The sequence below is a fragment of the Chenopodium album genome, chromosome 22 (assembly GCF_948465745.1).
Source record: "Chenopodium album chromosome 22, dcCheAlbu1.1, whole genome shotgun sequence".
NCBI lineage: Eukaryota > Viridiplantae > Streptophyta > Magnoliopsida > Caryophyllales > Amaranthaceae > Chenopodium > Chenopodium album.
The window spans coordinates 19,211,249-19,235,390 of record NC_137855.1 but is presented as its reverse complement, the minus strand read 5'-3'; the positions used below and the strand labels follow the sequence as shown (position 1 = coordinate 19,235,390).

The window sequence follows — 24,142 nt, the reverse complement described above, 5'->3', positions numbered from 1 at the left end:
AATTAATCTTATTTTTTTTCATGCACAAGATGTAAACATAATCATATGTCAATTGTTTTTCAGTGTAATAATTTTTTCAATTAATTGTAAAAAACGATCTTTGTAATATCCTTGCATGCACGGAATTTAAACTAGTAATTTATGTAGAAGGAAGCATTCTTAATAAAAGGGGAGACTGTAAAAGAAGGTTTGTACAGGTTTTGCAACATTTCGACAACCTGAGTAGTGTACAGCAAAACAAAGAGTCATTAGCCTCGTGTAAGGCATGGCGGATTCAAGGGATTCGCAATTTCCATCTATGCACTTATCTATACATTTTTGCTATGTACACCATTGTTACTTCTACATCCTATTTGTCAATCGGAACTATAAACTGAACACACTCAGCACAATGATGAAAAACGATGGCACCTAAACTTTTACTAGAATTGCTACTCTCGAACAGGGAAACTAATGGAATTGCCACTGATGCTGTGCTAAGAGCATACATGCTACATGCGATATCCAAATACAGTAGCCACTTAGCCGAACTTGTGGACATCAAACATCAGAAGGTGCTTGCTAACAGGTCTTTGCAGTGCTTGGCAATCGTCAATCCTCCCATAAGCTTGAACTGAATCAACAGAGAAGATATGTACAAAGCTATAGCCCATAAGAGGAGAAAAACCAGCTTCAAAGACTCCAAAAAAATTAAGCAATGTACTTGGTTGGCAACGCTTTCACATTGATGACATGGAAGCCCTAAAGGATGCAGGAGAATTAGACCAACAGCTATGCAAATGATGGGCTCTCTATATGCTTGTCGGTGGAATCTTTTACAATACCATTTTCTTCAGGTAACTGCGTGTTACCTCTTGTTGTTTCGATTCCAACATGAGACAATAGCTGGTCCTCTTGAATAGGATCTGTTCTATGAGTTTCAGGAGTCGTTGATAAATATCTACAATGACGTGGGCTTATAGCTTGGAAACTAGTGTCAAGATGAGATCTAGAACTTGACATTAACTGCATGGATCGTTTCTTCTCACTAGTCTCACGCAATGAAATCCGGCAAACTGGGCAGGTGCAATGCTGCAGCAGCCATATATCTATGCACTTTATATGGAAGTAATGGCCACAGTAAGGAAGTATACGCAATACATCTTCTTTGTGATATTCAGCCAAGCAAATCGAGCACCTACATGTATAAATAGTCAAGTTAGTTCCATAGATGAGTGAAGTGACCAAGGGCAGAAAGATACAACGTAATTATTCACCACTTTATCTAGTAAGATTTGAAACCAATCAAATCAGAACAGAATACAAGCGCAAAGGAAAATTCAATGACAAATAAATCATGTACCATTGATAGTAAATACAATGGCTACACCTAGAATATGATATATGTTTGGAAGCTGCATAAGAACACATATTAAGCAAGTACCATATGACACCCTGATAACAATACCATTCATCAACTCCAAATAGTTCTAACAAGGGTTTGCCCCAGTTGGGGTTAGAAAAAGGTCAGTGTATTACGCAGGTAAAAGAGGCATAAACAAATAAATTATACGAGTAGTAAAACATTAATTTCAATGTTAGAAATGGATGCATCTATTACTTGAGGCCCTGGTCATAATTTCAAACGAGACTTTAATGGAAACCCTATAACTCAATAAATGAAATGCAAGATTTTCGTTTGAGCTATTCAACTTGAGTTATGAGTATACAAATGATTTTTTTTTAGGAATAAGAAGAGTCAGCATACGACCCTTATTGATAGGCGCTATTTTACGCCTAGGTTATCATATTTCATCCACACATTCACGGTAATTATCTCTGAAACAATCAGTATTCCATCTCCTCCTTCATAGTCATACTAATGGAACTAAAACTTCAACCATTCCAATTTCTAGATTACTCGTCATTCACTTTTAACTTCAATAATCATTAGTTCCTCTTTTCTGTTTAATAGCAATCAGTTTCTTTCATCTTCCATAATCATGAGTTCATCTCTCTCTCTACGCACACACACAGTGACACAGCTATTCTAAGGAAAACACGATAAACCTTGGGAGACATTTACAGTAGACTGTAAATCTATGATTCATTGATTTACTCTGCACTTTCACTTGCAACGGCTTTAATATTTCATACTTGCCTAAAATTTCTATTGATCCCTCAGTCGGACTTCATTACAAAAGTGGCATAGCAACTTTAGTTATTCTTAGCTTCACAGCTTGTAAAAATTACTTCATAAAATTCAATTGAATTTTATAGGTATCAGAATATTTTTTCTAATATAAATCCTTGGAAGAATCAGTTGCCACTGATATGTAAAGTGGCATATTCCATGTGGAGTTTAAGGCTGAAAAATTGCTCAAAGAAATAATTTTGAAGCCATTACAAAGAAAATCAATTATGAAATGTGGGACAGAAGAACAATTGTCAACAGCCTAGTACACTCCAAAGGTTTGGCAACAAACTGAACAAATAAAAAAGTCAAGAAATCCTAGTAAATGATTGATTCATTATTTGAATTTAATATGGGATTAATGGGAAGCTCCCTGGCACCCAAGACTCCCAAAAGTAACCCATCACCATATAAAGTAAGAAAAGTATTGGGTGAGTTGGACTTTGTATACTATAAACAACACGTGCGGATTGTAAAAGGTTCTACAAATACAGAATTCGAAAGAGAGAGAGAGAGAAAAAAAAAAACAAAAACAAAAACAAAAACATACAAATTGAAAACAACAATCAATTTCAAATCTAAAGTTGGCAAACAGTTTCACAATCAATTTGTATTTCTCTATCCTTGGGATACATCCCTCTTCTTCAAATTTTCAGAAATTCTTTTTGGATGCACCCCTCTAGATTTGTTACGGTTTTGGGTGTGTTGTTGAGTGTAAAATCTAAATTGGACGACATCTCACTTTATTCTTGTTATTATATTGATCTATGATGTGAATTCTAGAATATCTCCCCATTTTTATTTTACACATTACCAAAAAAAATGTTTTTTAAAAAAAATAACGTAATAAAATATAAATAAAACAAGATAATAAAGAAAAATTGACTATAAGAACAAAATCAATCAATCAATCAAAGCTTAATCCCATAAATGGGGTCGGGCTACATGAACTAAAGTGATTATTCCATATAGTCATCCACAAAAATCTTCCTCCAAGAATAAAAAAAATGTCACTTTTATAATATTAATATGTAAAACCTATAAAGAAGAATTATTATACAATCTTACAGAAATAGAGATTCCAAGAGGGGTGGAGTGAGTGTTCGAATATCATATTAGATGCATTTCCCTTTTACATGAAAATAAACTGTTTACCAAAAGATATATCAAAATTCATAAAAAAAGCTGATCTTAGACACACCCTTCAAACTTTTATGTTCTAATCAATAAATTATTTTTGATACATAATTTAAGAAAAATATTGCAAAAGGTTAGCAAGTGTTAGATAAAATAGGATAAGTAAGAAAGAGAATGTATAAAGGTGGTGTCTGGGTGGTAAAAAGTTGAATGAAATAAAAAAGAATGTGCGAAAACGTGTAATTATTATGGTGTAAAAGGGGTAACGCTAAATAAAAAAACTAACATAAAAGGAAAGTACATAGGTAGAACAAAGAAAACTAACATAAAAGGAAATCAAGTAGGTAGAACAAAAAATCATGGAGAAAGTACTTAATAAATGATAATAAATGTCAAAATATTTTTATATAAAGTAATTATACTATTATTTAAAAATGACACTAGATTTTCAAAAGATGATATCAAACATCTAAAAACTATAAAGGAGCCTGAAAAACTTAGGAAAATTTGCAAATTGCAGCCATTTAAAACTTGTATTTTTCAAACTACAGCCATTTAAAAAATAAATTGCAAATTGCAGCCCAAAAGTTGTTACAAATTGTAAATTGCAGCCTAAATCAAATTTTTCATCGATTTGCGTGTCGAAAAGTGTCCGTGTAAGGTTTTAGGGGTCATTTTAGTTCTTAAGTGTCCGAATTTAGCTCGGAGTTGGCAAAAAAATAACGGAAGTGCCTCGTTTTGCGTAACAAAAATGTATAGGCAATTATTTTTTCCTAGTAAATACGAGGCACTTGCGTTAATTTTTTTGCCAATTTCAAGCTCTTAAGGGCTAAAATAACCTCTAAATTCTTAACCGAACATTTTTCGACACACAAACCGATGAAAAAATTGAATTTAGTTGCAATTTACAATTTAAAACAACTTTTGGGCTGCAATTTGCAAAAAAAAAAAATTTTAATGGTTGCAATTTACAAAATACAAGTTTTAAATGGCTGCAATTTGCAAATTTTCCAAAAACTTATAATAAACTCTCGAAATATGAAATAAAAATCAAGCATTTTAAGTGGTTCCATTTGTTGATGTTATGCTTCTAATTAGTGGGTTGTTAGTTTTAGACAAGTTCGTTTTTATTTAGTCATAAGCATGTATTCAATTAGTTAGTAGATTAAGTGGTGGGACACTAACTTAGCCACTTACTCCATATTTAGTTTCAGGATGATTTGGTAATGTTGACTACTTATATAATTAGTTGTTACCTTGTCTTTTCATGTGAATAGTCATGCAGTGATATTTTCACTTTAAAATTAGTCATGCAGTGATATTTTCACTTTTGAATTATAACCTTTTGCTTTCTTATTCCTAACAAAATTTGTATCAAGAACCATTCAATCTTGTGAGCCTTTAAAGGGAAAAAAATAGCGTGTTTATCTTCCATCTTTTATCCAATGGCATCAAACAACTTTCGATTTCCAGTCCCATATACTCAAATGAGAGAACTTTCAGTCATGGGCTATCAAATGAAATCATACTTGAAAGCTTTGAGCCTATGGGAAGGAATTGTGAGCGATGTAGACCTAACCCCTTTAACACAAGATCCATCTGCAGCCCAAATTATAAAGCATGATGAAGTAGAAGCAACTATAGCAAGGCCACTTTTGTGACTACTAATAGGGGTTGTGATAAAAAGGTAGGGGAGAAATTGAAGGAAATTGAGGGAAATGATCAAACTAGATTAAACTAGATATTGCTGGTAAAAAGAATTGAAGGTGTCAAAGAGTACAAGAGTCGGTTGATGAACATTGTGCTACTTGGTGTTGAATTTACTAGCCAAAGAACGGTGGGCCGGTGGATATGATTTTATTATTTATACTCTCCCGAAAGGTACAAATCAAAAAATTCCTGCTTTAAGACAAAAAAAAAAAGACCTAGCAACGTTTCATGTTGCGGATCAAAGAAATTCGTGGGAAATGAAGAAGGTTAAAAGGTGAACAGTGCACTAGAACTCTATAAGACAAGTCCTCGTATCGAAAGGGAAAGGGAAGACTCTTAAATGTAACCATTGTCTCAAGGATGGTCACGAGGAAAAAGGTTATTAGCACAAAGGTAAGCCCAAATGCTTTAGATGTCATAAATTTGGTCATTTGGCAATTTATTGTTGGTTCCAAATTGACGAGCATGTATCTATGTCATCACAAAATGAATAGAAGTGCTTCATAATGAAGTTATGCTTCAAATTTTTCATAACTAGTGTGTAGTTAATTTCCTTATTTTTAGAATCATTAAGCATGTGTTCGATAATGAGAAGTGGATAAAAGTAGGGGACCCTAACTTAGCCACTTACTCCATATTTCTTGCATTAGTTGCTTAGTTTTAACATTATTTGATTTTCTTGGGAGCTTATAATTCCTTTTCAATCGATGTGAATGAGAATGCAGTGAATCTCCCTTAATAGATTTAAGCCTTTTGCATACATATTCCCAGCAAAATTGTCATTTAAAACAAAACTAGATATCAAACGATGATATCACACAGAGAAACTCAAAAAAAGACATCAAAGTATAAACATCATTTTTATGACGTCCAAAATCTAGTATGAAATGTCATTGCATCTAAATTCCAAAATTGATATGTTCATAAATTCATACAAAATCTCAAGAAACTATTGTCCCAAGTGTAATTAACCAATACTAAATGAACGTTTTAGAACAAGTCATCTCTAAACAAGCATTAGAGAAATGCAAGTATTTCATTTCACATTATGAGGTACCTAGGCCACCCATAGTCGACATCAAACTTTGACTTTTTAATTCTCTCAAAGTGAATTCAATAAATAATATTAAAATTACACAATCTTATAATACTAAAGTAATGTTATACTTCCCCCGTTCTACAGTTATACCCTCTAAAATATTTATTTATTTATTTTTCCTGATTAATGTTAATTGCATTTTTTAACTCTTAAGAATATTATGATGATGTTTATATCCCTACAAAATATTGTTTACTTTCTATCATTAATACTACCAAAAACTAAAGTTGTAACATAATGTCAAACCCAAAAAACCTCACCAGACATGGCTAGCTAGCCGCCCTAGTTATACTAAATGGATGATGAAATTGAAAGATCTAAGGGGAAAAAATACCTTTAACAAAAAAAAATTAGCATGATTAATCTTTAGCAAGTTTTTCATATGATTATCAGTATTCCATTTTTATTTTCTTAGTTCTGTTTTGGTATATTCTATTTTAGTCTTCTTACTTTTATATTATTCCCGGTGGCGAGCCCGTGAGTCACCTTGAATTATTGATTCAACGCCACCGATGCCTACTTCACAAAGCCTCCCTAACATAATAAGGTGATTCCTACCCAACAACGTTTTCCGATTCGCCTAATAATAGGCCCGCCCACGGGTGACGAGGGAGACCCAGGCCCTAAATTAAACCCAAATTCATCAAATCTTTCGCTCGATTAGCCATCACTTCTAAAATAAACACTAATTGGGGAAAACTATAAACCCTACTCTAACTCCCTAATGGTACCCAAAATTCAATTAAAAATCTCAATTAATTTCACCAATATAGCATGTCAAATCTTCTACCAATTTAGGTGAAAACCAAAATTCAATACAAACCTTAATTTTTTTTCCATCTCAATCAAGAAAAAATTTCATCAACCACTTGTAATTTCCAGTACCTAATTCAACAAATTAAAAGTGAAATTCATGGAATCTTACAATAACATATAGAATGAAACCTGAAAAGTGATAAATTGAATTCAACGGAGCTTGGTATGAGAAAAAGATTGAGTTTTTTTGCATTAGACTGAAGTTGGGGTCAATGTGAAGTGAGAAAATCCTCAATGGCTAGCCAAATTGACAACAATCCCAATAATAGTGGTATTTTGGTTAGATACTTTATGTTTGGAGCAAAAAGAGAAGAGAGAAAATTAGCCAACAACCCCAACAAGCAAATGAGACCACAACCTACAAAAAACACTAGTTTTAAGCTACTACTAGCCATCTCCATTCTACTCCACTCATTTCTCTTGATTAAGTAATGAAATACAATTTCAGCATGTCTTCTAAAAATCTATCATCAAGAATTTATTCAATATCCAAGCACAAATCTATATCAAAACCCAACATCACATGCTTACCAAAAGGAAAATTAATGATAATCGTAAACCAAACGGAACGAAATCCACAAAAGCATCTATCAAATCACGTAAAAAGCTCAATTTGAACAATTATCCTACATGTATTTTGTAATATCCAAATTTCAAGGCCTAAACATCACAATCAAAGAGCCTCAAATAGTTTCAAATCTCCAGAGTTATGGGTTTCAAATTGGGTCCCTTTTGAAACCCATCTCCCCTTTCAAGTTTACGAAGTTGGTTATTTCTGGGCTACACTAGAGAGAGAAAGAGAGAGAAGGGAGGAGAGAGAATCAGAGAAAGAGAAAAGGAGGAGAGAGGAGTGAGAATCAGAAAACGATGAGAGAGGAGAGTCAGTGTGCTTTTCCTTCCTTTCTTTTTTTTTCCTTTTTTCTTTTAAAATTAAACTTTTTTTTTCATCACCGATGACTCAGGAGGACCCAATGTAGGTCCGCCACTGATTATTCCTTTTATGGTAAAGAAAATCTCCACTTTTATCACTCCTTACCCGCCCACATGGTCCACATAAATTTATTTAATAATACCAAGTTTCTATAGAACTTTCTACCCACCTTCACTTACTACTTCATTTTATATGAGCAGTAAGTAAGAAAATAGTAAATTTGTTAATCCCTAAGTGATGCTAGACTTCCTTTCAAAAAACCAAAAAAAAAAAAAAAAAAAAAAAAAGTGATGCTAGACTTATTATAACCAATACGAGAAATATGATAACTTACTCACTAAATATGAAGGAGTAATTTTTTATATTTATTTAGAATAACATAGAGAAAATTTATTTTGAAGTCCAATGTATAATAATTTAATGTATAATCTAGAATAACAATGAAAAAAAATTATTTTGGAAGGAGCAAAATAGTAAATAAAATAAACCATTTTTATCCACTTAGTGAAGTTTAATGTATAATATTACAAAAAAAAATAAAAAAAAATAATTATTTTAAAAAATAAAATAAAATCTCAATGTACAACCGCTGAACAATTTCCTAAAATATAGGCAAAGGACAAAAGAAATAAAAAGACTTCCAAAATTGAATTGCTGGAGGTAAATCTAAGGAGAAGAAAAAGAAATAGGTTGGACAAGATACTAAGGCCCTGTTTGATTCACCTTAATTTTATTGAACTGAAATTATTTTTACTGATTTTCTAATTATAATTCTTCTTTAAAAAAACTGAATTTTACTGAACTGAACTTATTTTTACTGAACTGAAATTAATTTTACTGAACTGAACTTATTTTTACTGAACTGAAATTATTTTTACTTTATATTATTTTTTTAAGGTGAAAAGAACACGGCCTAAGATGTAAGCAACTAGTTGCAGTAGTATAGGTATATATCGCCAAAGAATCAATTAAAAACTCATAAAGCTAATTTGCAAGGTTCAACAATATTGCCTATCCTTTTTGCTCAACTCTGATTCAAATAAGATGACCAATTAAATTGGTTGACCTGTCTGATTAAATCAGATTAGATTCAAAACATAATAATTGGGATATGAAACCTGTGATATCCGGTATTGATGCATTGCTCACCCCTACATGCACCAATCACTTTATCAAACAAACTGAGTATATAGCAAGAGTGTTTGGAAATGGAGCACTAGTCTAATAGTCTAAAGAGGCGTATAATGTTTCAAATTCCTAAATCGGTCACCAATAAAACCACAGGAATTAGCAAACACAAAAGAAAATTTTGTACTCATATCACTATAAAGAACCCCTTGTTTCCATAAGATATACAAATGATAGAAATCTAATTGCAAGAGAACTCAATGGTAAACTGATGTCATCGATTTCCAAAAAAAAAAATCCCAGTTACAGAAAAAAAAAAAAAAAAAATCATAAAATTAAAGAGCTTACTGTCCACTTTCAGCCGAGGAAAAATATGCGTCACCGTACTTTTTCGCCGGGAAATTGGCAACAATCGGAGGGTCAACACCGTGCACCCCCCGCTCCAACTGCAACAAAAATTGATGTTTATTCATCTGTCTGAAATTATTTTCATAATTTTCATCTAATAAATCAAACAAATTGAACAAATTATTCCAATTATCAATCAAAAATTTTTTAAATAAATTCATAAACTTAAACATTTTTAACCCAAAAGAGTATTATAAACCAATCATGACCTAAAATTAATTTACTTAAAACAGTTAAAAAAAAAAAAAATACACAATGATTGAAAAAGCAAGACTCCTTTTGAACGAAAGAAAGACATACTCATGCCAAAACCGAATAACTAGTCAACTTCAGATGCGACCATGTTACACTAAATCCGACACTTCAAATCAATGAATGAATGATTCATATACAAATCAAATCAAAAAAAAATGGAGGGAAACGGATGCTTGCTTACAGTACTGAGATTAGATCTAGACGACGCAAAATGGCGACGGAAATTTCGACGAGAAGCGCGTAATTGAATCCGAGCACAGATTAGCCTAGTACAAATGAACACTATGAACAAAGTGCTAACTACAAATCCAATCACTGTCATAACCAAATTTGTTTTTGCAGATGCCATTTTTTTTATTATTCTTCAAATTGATTCTTTTTGCAGCTCAAAATTCTCTTGTACGAAGAAGAATTTTGGTCAGTTCTCCATTTTTATCAATTGCGATTGCTCAAAACCCTAATTAAGAAAAGGGGGTGCTAGATTTCTGCAGCAGAATTCATCGGTAAAATTGTGGATGAAATTAGCACAAAAAATGGGATCATCAAATTGAAGAAACAAGCAAGAAATTCGAACAATTTGTGATGATACTAAATCAAAATCAAAGGGGAAGAATCTTTGAGGTTGAACAAAGTGGAAGTTGTGTTGAGTAGAAAGTAGAGTTGACGAAATGAGGAAATAATGAAATATTATTAAGTTGTCAATTGTAACTTGTAAGCTTAGGCTTGCGCATACAAAAACACAATAGTGAATTGTAGATTTGTAGAGTAGTTAATGACTTTATGAGGAATTGAGGATGAAGGATTATGATTAAATTTTGGAAATTTCTGAAGGTTAACCATGTGCAATTGACTTTTCACATATTAAAATCAGTTAAGTATAGTTTTGCAATAGCTTAACACTTTAGATATTTTGTACTCTCTCTCAGTTTTTTTAAGTGTTACAGGTTTGACCGGTACATAATTTTAGACAATTTAATTCACTTAAATAAAATAAGAGGTAAGTGGTGTAATTGGAGTATTAAAAAATTGTAAAAGAAAGATAGTGGGATTAATAGTTTATTGAAAAATAATGAATATGAGAGAAAAGATCTAATAAAAAAAGGTAACAGTGGATTTGGGTGGGGACCATGAGAGGAGAGAGAGATATAATATTTTAATGTAGTTTTTGCCAAAAAAGGAAATGTAGCACTTAAAAAAACACGGCCAAAAATGGAAAGTGTAACACTTAAAAAAAACACAAAGGGAGTATTTTATCTTATTTTGGTTGGTGTGATCAACGGTTTGTATTAGCTGTTATGTTGACTGTTTGATTGTTGGTTATTAAATATTAATAGATATGTTTGGTAAAGTATGTTGTTGGATGCGGGCTATTTTATTAAAAAAAAAAAAAAAAAGAATTACCTTTATGGGCATTGTATTTTATTTCTCACATGCAGAGGTGTCAAGACCCGACCTGAAAACCGACCTAAATCGGCAATGATCTGTATTTTACTCGTATACAAAGAATGGGTGAAAATAGTGACATGTAACCTAAACCGAAACAGACCTGGCATTTATTGAAATCCGAATAAACCTGATACTTAATGACATGAACCGAACCTCTAATAATCAACTTGATATTAATTGACAACCGATTTGACCCGACTTGATTATGATCCGAACCCGATCAGCACTTGTCTTGATTTAAACATGAAAACAATTATAACCTATCATAACTTATTACCGACAACCAATTTGACCTAACAATGATATGTACTCAAAATAACACTAACGTGATTAGTCTAGTGATCTCTAACATAACCTACTACTTACTTGAATCATAGTGATCAGTGTAGTGATCCATGATCCGATTTTATCGAGCTCGTTAAACCAACTTATATATATTGACACATTGATATTATTTTGACTCAAAACTAACGTGGATTTCAATTTTTGCTTAAAGTTAATTTGAATATGTCATCAAATTTATCATAAATAGAAATAGCGAAATATTATTTATACCAAATTCTATGAATGAGTAGACCTGACTAACAGTTGACCTAAGAATGACCTTACTTGAATTTCATCCGATCGAAATTTATCTGATTCAAACTTTTATGTGACTCAACTAGACACAAACTGAACCCAAAACATTACTAGACCCAAAATTGACTCAAATCGAACTTGTACTGCAGCAAAAAAGATATAAAGCCTCTCATATTCCGAATCGAACTTAACCAAACCGACCATCTGAACCTGACTTGTAAGTTAGAAAAAACTGACATGATTTGACTTGAATTTAACTTGAAACCTGGCATGACCAGACCTGAACCCGATTTGAATACCCGATTTGACACCTCTAGTCACATGTTCTTCATTATAAGATTTTAATTGCTTGATTTGTTTAATCGTAATATTGCATGCTAATCAAGAATGGTATTTCCCGTCAAAAAAAAAAAAAAGAATGGTATTTGAATATTATGCCTAAGAAGATAATTATGGACAATGGACAACTAGTTAGGATCTTATTAATTATGTTGTTTAATAAGTGGACACAATATTAACAATTACATTCAATCGACTTAGCATAATCTAGTTTGGAGCAAATTGAATAATTGTTTGTTTGTCTTTTCAATTGCAAATGATAATACATATTATACGAGTAGAGTTGACTTCCTAACTCAATTTTGTACCTTCATCCACGAATATCCGGCTGTAGCTAGGAGCATTAAGGAGTTAGCAATCTCATGGTTTTCGAAATGAGTTGTTAGGTCCATGGATTAGAAATCATGATTGTCTTTGTCCCTTCGTTAAAATTCATCAATGGTTTGTAAGTTCCTTAAAAACTTGTTCGTGGCACCCTACTTGTCCCTTTTGATGTAATGTCAATTCCATATCTTCCCACCACGATTGCTAATTAAGCACATTCACATGTCCTAAGGTAGGCGCTTTTCTATAACGCGCACAATTTGGCAACTCCACTAGAGATTATTTATAACTAACCAACAATTTGAGTGAATGGTGTTTAGTTTGGATGTAAATGAGACTTCAAAGGCTCTTAGTATTTATTTTTTTACAATTTAATTGATATTATATATCGCATATGCATCCACATCCACACTTGGAGCGATCCTCCAAATCGTGTTTAAGCTAACCAATTTTGCCACACAAGTATGTATATACCTATGTGATTAGCCTAGGGGATTCAAGTTTTGTCGACCTGAATATTACTCATGGAAAATAAGGTTCGTTTTTTTTTTTTTTTTTTTTTTTTTTTTTTTAATTTTAAATCCACCAAGCTATAGAGTCGAGTTCAATTTCATCACGAATTCGCAAAGTCGTCCGTATATATATGCTCTCAAGGGAGGTCGCCTTGCTACGCACCCAAACTCTCAACCACACCACCTTTTAATACCCAAATAGGTTGACCATTAGTATGAACATAGAATAAAGACTCAAGGTTGCCAATATTGGATCACATATGACTATGTTTTTATAGTTTAATCATTTTTTTTATTTCTATTATTTTTTCCTTTTGTACCCATCAAAATTTTAGAGTCTAAGGAGTCGTCTTCCAATTTTGAGTCAACCCGAATTTTTAATTTTCGTAACCTGTATAAGTGTTGAGTTGTTTCGATCACAGCCGTAGTTCTAGAAAGAGTTACATGTCGTGCCACCTATGAATTTGTAGCCACGGAGTTTAATAACCAGTTCCAAGCTGCCAACCATGAACATTCTTTTTAAAGAGGTTCCTACTATTGATAAATTCACGACGGTCAAAACTTTAGGGGAAGGGGGGTTCTGAAAAATGTCCAACCTATTATGACCTGGTAAAATGGTTTTAAGGTTGCCACGTGTTAAATTCTTTCTCTCCTGGTCACCAAAGCCATACCAAAATTGCAATCGAGAGTGTTGGTAGCAATATGGTTCATCAAACAATATTGTTGTTGGTAGCTACTAGTTAGGATAGGGTGTGTGGCAGTTAGTAGATAACATGAAGATGGTGTAAAGGATGGAGGTGGGTGTTTAGACTGGCGGAGGATTAGCTTTCTAATAACTCCTAACGAAAACAAGACTTTACATTATTAACGAATATTAATCGACCAAGCCGGTAAAAATGTGTTAGGGGTCATTGTAAGCACCCCCTGAAGTTAGGACCATCCTAAAATGATAGATAGTTGGGATCGTTTAAAGAGGACAAGTCACTACTCACTACTACTAGCGTCAATATTTTGTAATACTATTAAATAAATAAATAAATAATAAGAATAAAACGTAGTAATAATAAATAAATAAATAAATAAATAAAATATTTTATATGGAGTTCCGAAGCAAATGAGTTAGGCAAAACGAATTTAAAATGCTAACAGGTCTGGATATCTACTTAAAATCACTGATTTCTCTCCAGTCAAACATCATGTGCTTCACATTTCAGCATTCTATAGTTGACAACAAAAGGTTGTCTGTACTCTGTAAGATGCTAAAATAGCAAACAAAGGCACGATGGTGAATTGGTGACACAGCAAGGCAATCTTCAAGCAAATGAGAACGCGCTCTTCTCTGTAAGTTCCTCTTGACCGAACTGTCAACATGTTTTGACACAGAAAAGATTACAAAGTAGTTGCTCTCAGGATGCTGGTTCCAATAACCAGCAAAATAAGAATTGTTCTAAGCCACACAACATAAACTGCATTTGCCACTAAGTCAGGATGCTACATCATGAGTTCCTGAGTTTTCATTTGGTGAGTCTGATTACATTGGACTACAGTCTACTGCAGTATATACAGGTGAAATCAACAACAAATACAAGTGTTTGGCCTATAACAATGAGTCACCAGCCCCTTTCTCTCCCTCCAATCCTTCGCGCCAATTCAAAATCCTTTTTCACTGCACCAAAATTGTAAATCAGAAGAGAAATCTAGCAGGAAGGCAACCAGTCAAAATATACCATTTTTCAACTAGTTTAAGGAGAATTCTGCAAAAATTGAGGCCTCGCCTTTTGTGACTTAACCAATTATTACATAAGGCTTAAATTTTATAATTTGATGATTACATGACCCCAAATGATTAAAAAAAAAAAAACTGTCCACAACTTTAACATATAAATGAACAGGAACACTTATTGCTCATCTTCATCAGATCATCAAGAATAGGAAGAATGCCTGCACTTGTGGGCAATTGCCAAATTGTCTAAACCCCTTTCTTTTGTATATTAGTTAGGGCTACATCCAATGATTTTAAAATTCTACCACTAGCAATTAATTTATTTCAAACCAACCCGCTTACTACATGGTTGTTATTTTTTATTAATTTTTCCTTACCGAGTATTTTATGGTGGTAAGCAGACAAAACCAAGCCTTAAGCCAAAGCTAAAGGGAACAAGGACGAAGAATGCATAAAAACTTATCTATTCTGAATATCTGATGCTAAGTTTGCAGAGGTGTACAAGTCAACAAATATATTATATTTCTGGAAATAGAAGCTTAGTAGTACTCAAGCAGGATAAATCATGACACTCAGCAACATGATTTATAGAAAGTTCTGATAAAGCAAATCAAGTCAATTATGAGGTGAAACACCCTTTAAGAATCAGGATAAGACTTCTCCAGAGGAATAACATGAAGTGTAATTATAAAGCGAATCAATTTCTTAGACAAATGATGAATTAGCTAGGAATTAATTGAGCACAATTGCAGCAGCTACTAGCCTACTAGATAAGATATAGTAGATGCATCGAACCTATGATACTTGGACTCGGGTACCCATCTCCGACATGGATACGTTTCCAAGTGTCTGACCTGGCTATTTTTTGAAAAATTTCCAAGATTTTTAACTAAAATGAAGTGTCCAAGTGTCCCACCCATGTCCGAGTGTCAAGGGCCCGACACAGGTACGTAAGGTGAAATGAAAAATCTGAGTAACATAGCATCGAACAAACATGGACACAAGATTCAGCATTAATTGCAGAGGGACAATTTTCTAATCAAAAAATTAAAAACCTAATGGCCAGATTTTTGGTCATGAAATTGATACCCAATTCACCAATTGTATTAACATAATCCATAATAGATGCAGCCCCCAAATAACTCCAAACACTTACTGAGTGTAACTCGTTTGGCATGAATAGCACAAAGCATCCCATCTTCAAACAAACGAACAAGGAAAGCCTCTGCAGCCTACACACAGCAAACTATCTAATAAGCACATGCATAAAGAATGTTAACAAAAGCATCTGAACATAAAGAAATATTATATTGGAATCAAAAATCTGGACAAAGACTGGATGTCCTTTCTAGTCTAGATAGAGAAAACAATTCAAGCAACCACATATTAGGAAGAGAGCATGAAGTAAACAAAGTACTTAAAGCTTAAAACACATGATGTCAAAAGACTCTAAACTCAAAAGAGTGCTTTATTATCCGATAAATTCAACATTCTGAAGGACCAAATCCTGTGCAAAAAGTTAGTCTTTCCTCCTTTCTGTCAATTGTTTTAAACTGTTCATGGTAAATAGTTATCTATTTCTCAATCTGACTCCCAATTTAGCTGTGAAAACACATTAAAAAATATTAACAAAAAAGTTAAAAAAATAAGGCCATCAAATTATACAGTAATGAGTGTGTAGGGATCAATAAGAAGAGATTGTTTCAAATCCTGTTTGAGTATCTTAAGACATTGCCCAAACACAAGCATAAACCAAGTTATGATTGACACAGATACACCTTTGGCAGGAATATAATACAGACTAAAATCTGGACTTAGAAATTAAAAGGTTATAAAATAAGGTCTAACACTCTAACCTCTTGAATGGCCATCAGAGCTTCAGCTTGCCAACGACCAATCGTAGGGGAGAACTGGTGAGTAATCTCTCTCACCTATAAAAATAGCTGTCAGTGTGGTGGTGTATACCAAAATTGCAAGAAATGTATGAGATAAATTGTACTATAACAATAATAGATCAGTACAGTCTCATTAAAACTTAAAAGGCAGTGTTCTGATCAAACCTTAATTACATAGACAAAAAAAAGAGCCTAACCCAAATTCTCCACCAACCCAACCTAGATGGGGGCATAATGGCATATAGCAAATCTAACCTAGTGCATTACATTTCGCAATAAAAAAAAATAAAAATAAAAATGAAATATAAAAAGGTTAATTAAAATGAGATTAAGATATTAAAATGAAATTCTAACAATGTCAGACCATCTTTCTCTATTTTGAACTCAAATGGCTATATATTTTCCTTAATTTTATTTGGCGGAAAAATGAAAGTTTCATTGTAACGTACATGACAGTTATCATTTGGGTGTGTTACGATTTAGATTGGCTTTTGATGCATTATTATGGTTTGGTTAGAATCAAAAAGACAAATGAGGGCTCACGCTCACTTCTTTCCACTTCATTGAACTTAGCTTTTCCATTTGCTAGCTCTACCACTATCTAAGTCCTCCATTCACTTCTTACATTCATTGTTTCATTTAATTCTACTTCCCCAAGTCAGTGAGAATTAAATTCACAGCTTCACACCAATAAAATTCTATCATGAGTTGACATTCTCTTACTCATAAAATAAGTCAAATATTGAAACGAACTTGGTAATGGGCACACAATAGTCCACCTTACAAGTACCAAAGAGGAAAATATATTTCGCTTAATAAAGAATAGGACATGGACCAGCAAATTATACAATTTCCAAATAACATACACAAGTGATCTTTCAAGAAGTATACTAATAAATCAAATACGTAGAACTCATGCTAGTATGTAGCATCCACTGTAGAAAAATGAATTAATCAAGAATTAGAGTGGATTGGAGTATTGGCTTTGAACTCGTGAATACATTTTGTAAGTACCAGACTGAGAATAAATTTAAGAGCTTTAGATTCAACAAAATCTAGGGTTCAACTAATAAAAACTTATGGATTTGAGGACTGATTTGATAGTTGCTCAAACTAATGGAGACCGCCCTATTGTCGAAATTATATACTCAGTTCACATCAGATACTAGTAGGTACTATTCCTACCGGCAAAAGTTAGCATCTGATTTACTCAGGCTTAATCAAAATAGAGAAATATTGGTTTATGAAGCATAAAAAAGGTTGATAGAGAAACTAAATTAACTGATTCATACTAGGATAGTAGAATGAGCTTACATAGGCAATTTATTAGTTTAGACTTCGGCCAACTCATGAAATCACCTCAAATTAATATAAATCTTGAGAGCTTTTTATCAACAGCAATAGAAACTTTGACTGAAAGATAATGTGTTTTAGATTGGACAGCATACCCTTGTATTAGACAATACAGTAGCTTTTACATGCAACTTGGTGGTATCCTTAACTCCTGCAAGTCAAAAAAGCAAGCAAGGGTCCTTTTATCATTATAGTCCCTTTGACAGTAGTTTTCATGTATACTACTTTAGGATGTCTAAGAATGTTGTTACTCTTCCTAAAAATAGTACTCCCTCTAATTATACGAAGTATATTGTTATCATCCATGTTTATTTCACTGACTTTCTCTGACATCCTAAATTAGAATACATATGTTATTAGTTGTGGATTGATAAGGTTATATTGGTATATATGTTATATGCATTGGTTAACCAGATAAAATTGATACAAAGGCACAAGCCAAAAGAAGTTGAAAATGTCTTTAAGTTGGAGGCAGGATTAGTATACTATAACATTTTCGAAAATGTCCCATCAACTGCGAGGGATTAGGTCAATAAGATAACACTAAAACGCTCAGCTTATTACCTCCCTAAGTTCTTAAATGAACTCATACAGTCAACAATCCACCTCTTTATTTGAGGAATGTTCAAGCTTCTTCTATATACAAAAGCAACAATTAAGTTTTTACATCGAAGTTTTTAATATCAAATTAGATTGCCACCAGCCCACAATATAAGAGAGAACATATCATCAACTCGGATACACCTCCACTTAAAGTATACCAAGGTACCGACAACAAACACTACTTCAATCCCAACTCTTAGCAAATCAAGGCAACCAAGCTGTACTCAGCTTCACATCAATCACCTAAAAGGGACTTATTGAAATTTTTTTATATGTTTAAATTTGGATTCATATACTTTGTCCAATACTTTTATAATCACTACACATTCCTACCTATACAAAACTTGGTCTCATGTTAATAGTGGGTTAGACATTGCACAAAATGGCTAATTGAGTTTGTTTCTACCAAAACATAAGCAAAAAAGTTCAAATTGTTAATGAAAATACTACATACTGTTCGGATAAAAGGCGCAGCAGGAATCAATGGGTTAACAGATTTCTGAAATTTGCGAATTTCCCTGAGAGCAACTGTGCCTGGTCGATGACGGTAAGACCGGCCCCGTCCCTTAGCCACGGCATGAGTGGTGGCGGTGGCGGCCCCAGGACTAGGGAGAGAAGCTCTTTTTTTAGTGTTCCGTTTAACCATTACAATTTACAGGGTTATAAACAATAGCCTGCAACATATAAGCAACCAATTTTGAGTCCATTAGCAAAATTAGGCTCCAAAAATCGCATATTATTGCACATAGAAAAATCATAGCTTTAGAGCAACAACCTAAATTGCACATAGAAAAATCATAGCAACAAAAAAAACTCGAAATTGACTAAAACAAAATTTGAGTAAAGAAAAAATTAATTCAAAAGTTGGGAAAACCCTAAATTGACTGTACTAACGAGTAAAACAAAGTATGCAAATATAATGTGGAAATAAACCCTACATTCTGAATTTTAATGTTAGGATGTTACCTGAGAAGTTGTTTCAATGGAGGAGAGCGAGCAAGCTTCAATGGAGAATTCTGAGGCACACTTTAATGGGAGAGAGAGGGAGTGGAGCGAAAAATTGCAAAGCGGGAAAATGAATGAATCAAACTACTCAAAATATTGAAAAACCAAAAACCTGAAATTTTGTTAAAATGGCGGCATACAATTTGAATTTTTTTTTCTTTTTGACAGAAAATGTGGTATACTACGATTTTTATTTGGCAAATTTGTCAAAAAAAACACCTTTTAAAAGTATCATTTTGCAAAAGAAAACCTTTTAAAAGCTTTGTTGTAAAAGAAAACCCGTAGTTGAAATTTTTTTGTTTAAAACAACCTAATACCACTAATTCACTTAATTAACTTCTAATTTATTCTAATCAACCTCTAATTCTCATTTTACTACATAATAATTAAATTAATTTATAGATTAAAGCAATAATAATAATAAAAAAAGAACCACCACCCCCACCACCCAACCACCCTCCCTCTCCCTTTCCCCCTTCCCTCGGCAGCAGCCCCCTCCCCCAACTGAGCCGCCACCTTACACCCCTACCGCCGGCGAGCCACCTCCCTTTTCCCCTTACACGCACCCTCCTTTCTTCTTCATATTCTTCATCAATTTCCTCCAAAAATTCCTAATTTCATCTTTCTCTCTCCTAGCTCAATCATGGTTAGCAATGACTTCTTCCTTTCCATTTCCCTAAATTATATCTCACAAAAACCCCAATTTATCAATTGAAGAAGTTAATTTCACCTCGAATTTCTCTCTCCTCCTTCCACTGCCATGTCCACCACGATTATTGTGCTCGACCTGCAATTTCTAATTATTGTTCTCGATCTCGATCTTCTTGGTGGTGGTTGACGACGGGAGTAGGTTGTGGCTGGGGTGGGCAACGATTCTGGTGGCTTAATCGGTGGTGGGGGCTGCTGTCAGGGGAGGGGGAAAGGGAGTGGGTGGTTGGCTGGTGGTGGAGATGGTGGTTTTGGGTTTTTTTATTTTTTATTTATAAACTAATGTTATTATTAAATAGAGTTAAAGGATAATTAGAAGTAATTAATAGTTAATTAGGTGAATTAGAGGTACCAGGTTATCTTCTACAAAAATTAGGAGTGTTGGGGTTTTCTTTTACAACAAAGCTTTTAAAAGGTTTTCTTTTGCAAAATAGTGCTTTTAAAAGGTTTTTTTTTGACAAATTTGCCTTTTTATTTTTTATTTTTATTTTTTAATTTTTTTGTTAAAAGGTAAGAAAAAGAAATACTCCTTCCGTTTTTTAATACTTGCTCCACTTTTTTTTTCCGGCCGTTTTTAAATACTTGCTCCATTTTAAAGATGGGCAACGGGCCGTGCCTGGCCGTGCCGCGGTGGTGGGCGCGCCGTGCCTAAATTTGGCACACCCAGCCCACGGCACGGCAGGGCCCACGTGCCTGGCGGGCTGTGCCGTGCTGGGCTGCGGGCCAAACCGTGCCACTTTTTTTTTATTTTTACAAAAATGAACGTTAATAAAAAACGATATATAAATATTTTTAAGTACAGCTTAATTTTATATAAATGATGTTATTAATTTATGTTTATGTTAATGTTAATTAAGGTTATATAAATTATTTATCTAATTATGTTTTAGTTTATATAAATAATTTTATTAATTTAGCAAAAAATAACAATACATATAATACAAATTAAATTACTAGTGCCGTGCCACGTGTCGTGCCGGCGTGCTGACCCACGGGCTGGCCACCGTGCCTCGTGCCGTACCCGTGCCGATTCCCATATTTTTGTTCACGGCACGGCCCTCGGCCCACACGTGGGCCACCGTGCCGGCGACCGTGCCGTGTTGGGCCGTGCCGGGCCCGTGCCGCCCGCGTGCCTGCACAGCCCATGCCCATCTTTACTCCATTTCCTTATTTAAAGATTTTACAATATTTAATTCCTTTCTCTCACCTAGTGGACCCAACATATTCTCTCTCTCCTCTAATTCTCTCAACTATTTTTTTTTTTTACATTTTTTTATTTTACCACCAACCCCACTACCTCCATATTTTTATTACTTTCTCCAATTTCTCCTAAAACTCCGCGCATTGAGAAATGGAGCAAGTATTTAAAAACGTAGGGAGTAACATTAGGAGACACTCCTCACGAGGGGAACTCCTAATGCGAAATGCGGCATATTACTACTAGTACGAATTTAAGAAACAAAGTAGGTACTGTATAGTACCTATAAAATAAATAATTTATAATTTTTTTTTTATTTTTGCTAAAATAAATTTTTGGTTATGTACAAAATTTATATGTCGTTGGCTACATTGAGTGGAGTTTTTGGTTAGGAGGACATATCAATTACTCATTATGAGAAAGATTTTTGTTTCTCTTCTAATGACATTTTGGAAATTATTGGCATTTATATACCTTTGTTGTGCTGCTGATTTGGCACGTGGGAACAACTTAATCATGAATTTATTGGCATGCATTTACCCACGTGTCAATGTGGACAATCAACTTTGAAACATCACAGTACGTGACTTTAAGGCGTGAAAAACATTGTTTTGTCCCCATGAGAAACAAATTTCGTTTCTCAATATGAGAAACAGAGAATTTCGCATTTGTTAGTGTAATAGGGGTTATATAGTTATGATTATAGGGGTTACTTAATTAGTACGGAGTATAATAAAGGAATTGTTTATAGGGGTTATTTTGTTATTTAAGGGTTACTTAATAAGTATAAGGGAATTTTTCAATAGTACACTCAAGGATTTGAATTTTATCTTTGGTACACATCATTAAACTTTGATTATGAACAATACACCCAAACTTTTCGCTAATTTACTATAATAATCAAAACGTAAAGTAAACATTACGTTAATGAGAACAATTTTGACTTAACATGTGTTGACCAATTTGCCCCCCCCCCCCAACCATTTACTCTCCCTCCAAGGCTACAACAACCAATATTATAGACTAGCCTTTGATCGTTCATATTCTCCATCTCTCTAACTCTCTCCCTTATTCTTTTGCCTTTGAGGAACCCTAATTGACGCGCGATTAAAGGTTATTTTGTGTGTTTCGCTTTAAATTGCTTGATTTTTATTAATGGTTGTATTTTCGTTTTAGTGTATTAACTATGATTTTCCATGTACAATTGTCGCTTGATTTTGCTTTGAATTGTGCATGATTTGCATATGATTGTGCTTGTATGTTTAATTTTGTATTTTTATATATAATTGTATATTAAGTTTACATGTTTAAGGGTTAGTAATAGTGTAAACCCTAGGTTAATTATGTGGTGTTAAATAATTGCGGTTCTTGATTATGTGATTTCGATTAATTTTCGTGTGCTTCAAATGTGGTGGTTTAACCTAATTTTGCAGAATGAGTAATAATATAATGTGATATTAAGATTTCAATATTTGGTGCATAATGTTGATGTTTAAGTGAACTTAGATATATACTTGCAACCAAATGGGTTTAGTAATAGATTTCAAAGATCGTATTCGTAGTTTAATTTGGATGATAGTAGTTCTATTGAACCCTATATTTGCTTATGGATATAATGGGAAACATTGGCCATTAGATGATGATGGTTAATTAATAAAGATGTTTAACACATTTCCTAATGCTGACATGATTTGCAATTTGGTTGGGACTGCTAAGAACCCAACTTTCATTAATGAATTAGTGCTTGTGTATAGGCTAATATAATTAGCTCCTACAGATCAATCACCTCTAAATCAACCACCACCACCTGCAAATCAACCACCACCACCACCACCTCCTCCTCCAAATCAACCTTCTAATCAACTTGCCCACCCTTCTGATCAAGCTACCCTTCTGATAATGAGAAAACTGAAAACCAAACTAAAACCTAGGAGGAGAATGAGATTGAAATACCAGTCAAGTGGTGACGCATGTAGTACTGTAATTCCTGCTAGCAACCCCTTATTAGATGAGCTTGACAGTAGAAATTTTAATCATGACATAGAGGATTTCTGGTATGATATACAAGAGGATCGGAGTACATGAACATAGTAATGCTAGCTAGTCTAAAAACTAAGGGTAGGAAGGAGTTTGAGAAAACTTGTGAGAAAGCTAAGGTTAAGGGCAAAGGCAAGGCCAAAGCTGGTTCATTTGGGGCTAAAGTAAAGGGCAAGGGTAAGGCCAAAGAAATAGATTCTATCTATTGGTGAGAAGTTACCCTCATCTCCCATTTCACCACACTATCTATAAGACACTTGTTGTTAGAAGAAGCCCTAGATTTTAACTAGCACAGAACATAACTAAGCAAATTACTCCCCTTCCTTCATCAAGTCCCAACACCAGACTCCCAAATCCAAGCGTTGATCCTAACCTATTTGCTAGGAAACTTCTTAAGAGTCAACAAATTACGAAGGGTATTGTAGACACCTACAAATGTCTCTCCAAAACCAAATCTAATGAGGAACAACCTTTCACCACCATTATTGGCCAGGTTGAGTATTTAATCTTTGTAGTTCTTAAAACCATATCCATATTTTGTCTAACATATTTCCATTTAATTCACCTAAACCATTTCCCAAAACCATAATCCATTTTTCTCTCTTCGTGACCACAACCCAAAAATGTTTTAAAATGGTTTCATTGACCTATAAGTTTGATTCAAATATTATTTGGTTCGATGGGCCTTGAAATAATGTATCCAACGATGTATTAAAAGCCCATTTCCGATTCAAAACCAAAAAAATATGAGCAAAAGACAGAA

The 24,142-nt window shown here is 33.6% G+C and overlaps 2 protein-coding genes across 2 annotated transcripts; both read right to left on the bottom strand.

The window, feature by feature from the left end:
* Nucleotides 1-176: 176 nt before the first annotated feature.
* Nucleotides 177-10,372, bottom strand: LOC145605589 (RING-H2 finger protein ATL38-like). The gene is made up of 3 exons (XM_081661659.1): nucleotides 9,839-10,372; nucleotides 9,343-9,440; nucleotides 177-1,177 (listed from the first exon to the last, which is right to left on the bottom strand). The coding sequence occupies exons 1-3, from the start codon at nucleotides 10,004-10,006 to the stop codon at nucleotides 772-774; spliced, it is 672 nt and encodes a 223-aa protein (XP_081517785.1). The 5' UTR covers nucleotides 10,007-10,372; the 3' UTR covers nucleotides 177-771.
* Nucleotides 10,373-13,987: 3,615 nt separating this feature from the next.
* On the bottom strand, nucleotides 13,988-19,512 carry LOC145606029 (histone H3-like centromeric protein CENH3). The gene is made up of 5 exons (XM_081662090.1): nucleotides 19,398-19,512; nucleotides 18,886-19,105; nucleotides 16,437-16,511; nucleotides 15,737-15,812; nucleotides 13,988-14,523 (listed from the first exon to the last, which is right to left on the bottom strand). Exons 2-5 carry the CDS (start codon nucleotides 19,075-19,077, stop codon nucleotides 14,468-14,470), a joined length of 399 nt encoding a protein of 132 aa, XP_081518216.1. The 5' UTR covers nucleotides 19,078-19,105; nucleotides 19,398-19,512; the 3' UTR covers nucleotides 13,988-14,467.
* Nucleotides 19,513-24,142: the final 4,630 nt, after the last annotated feature.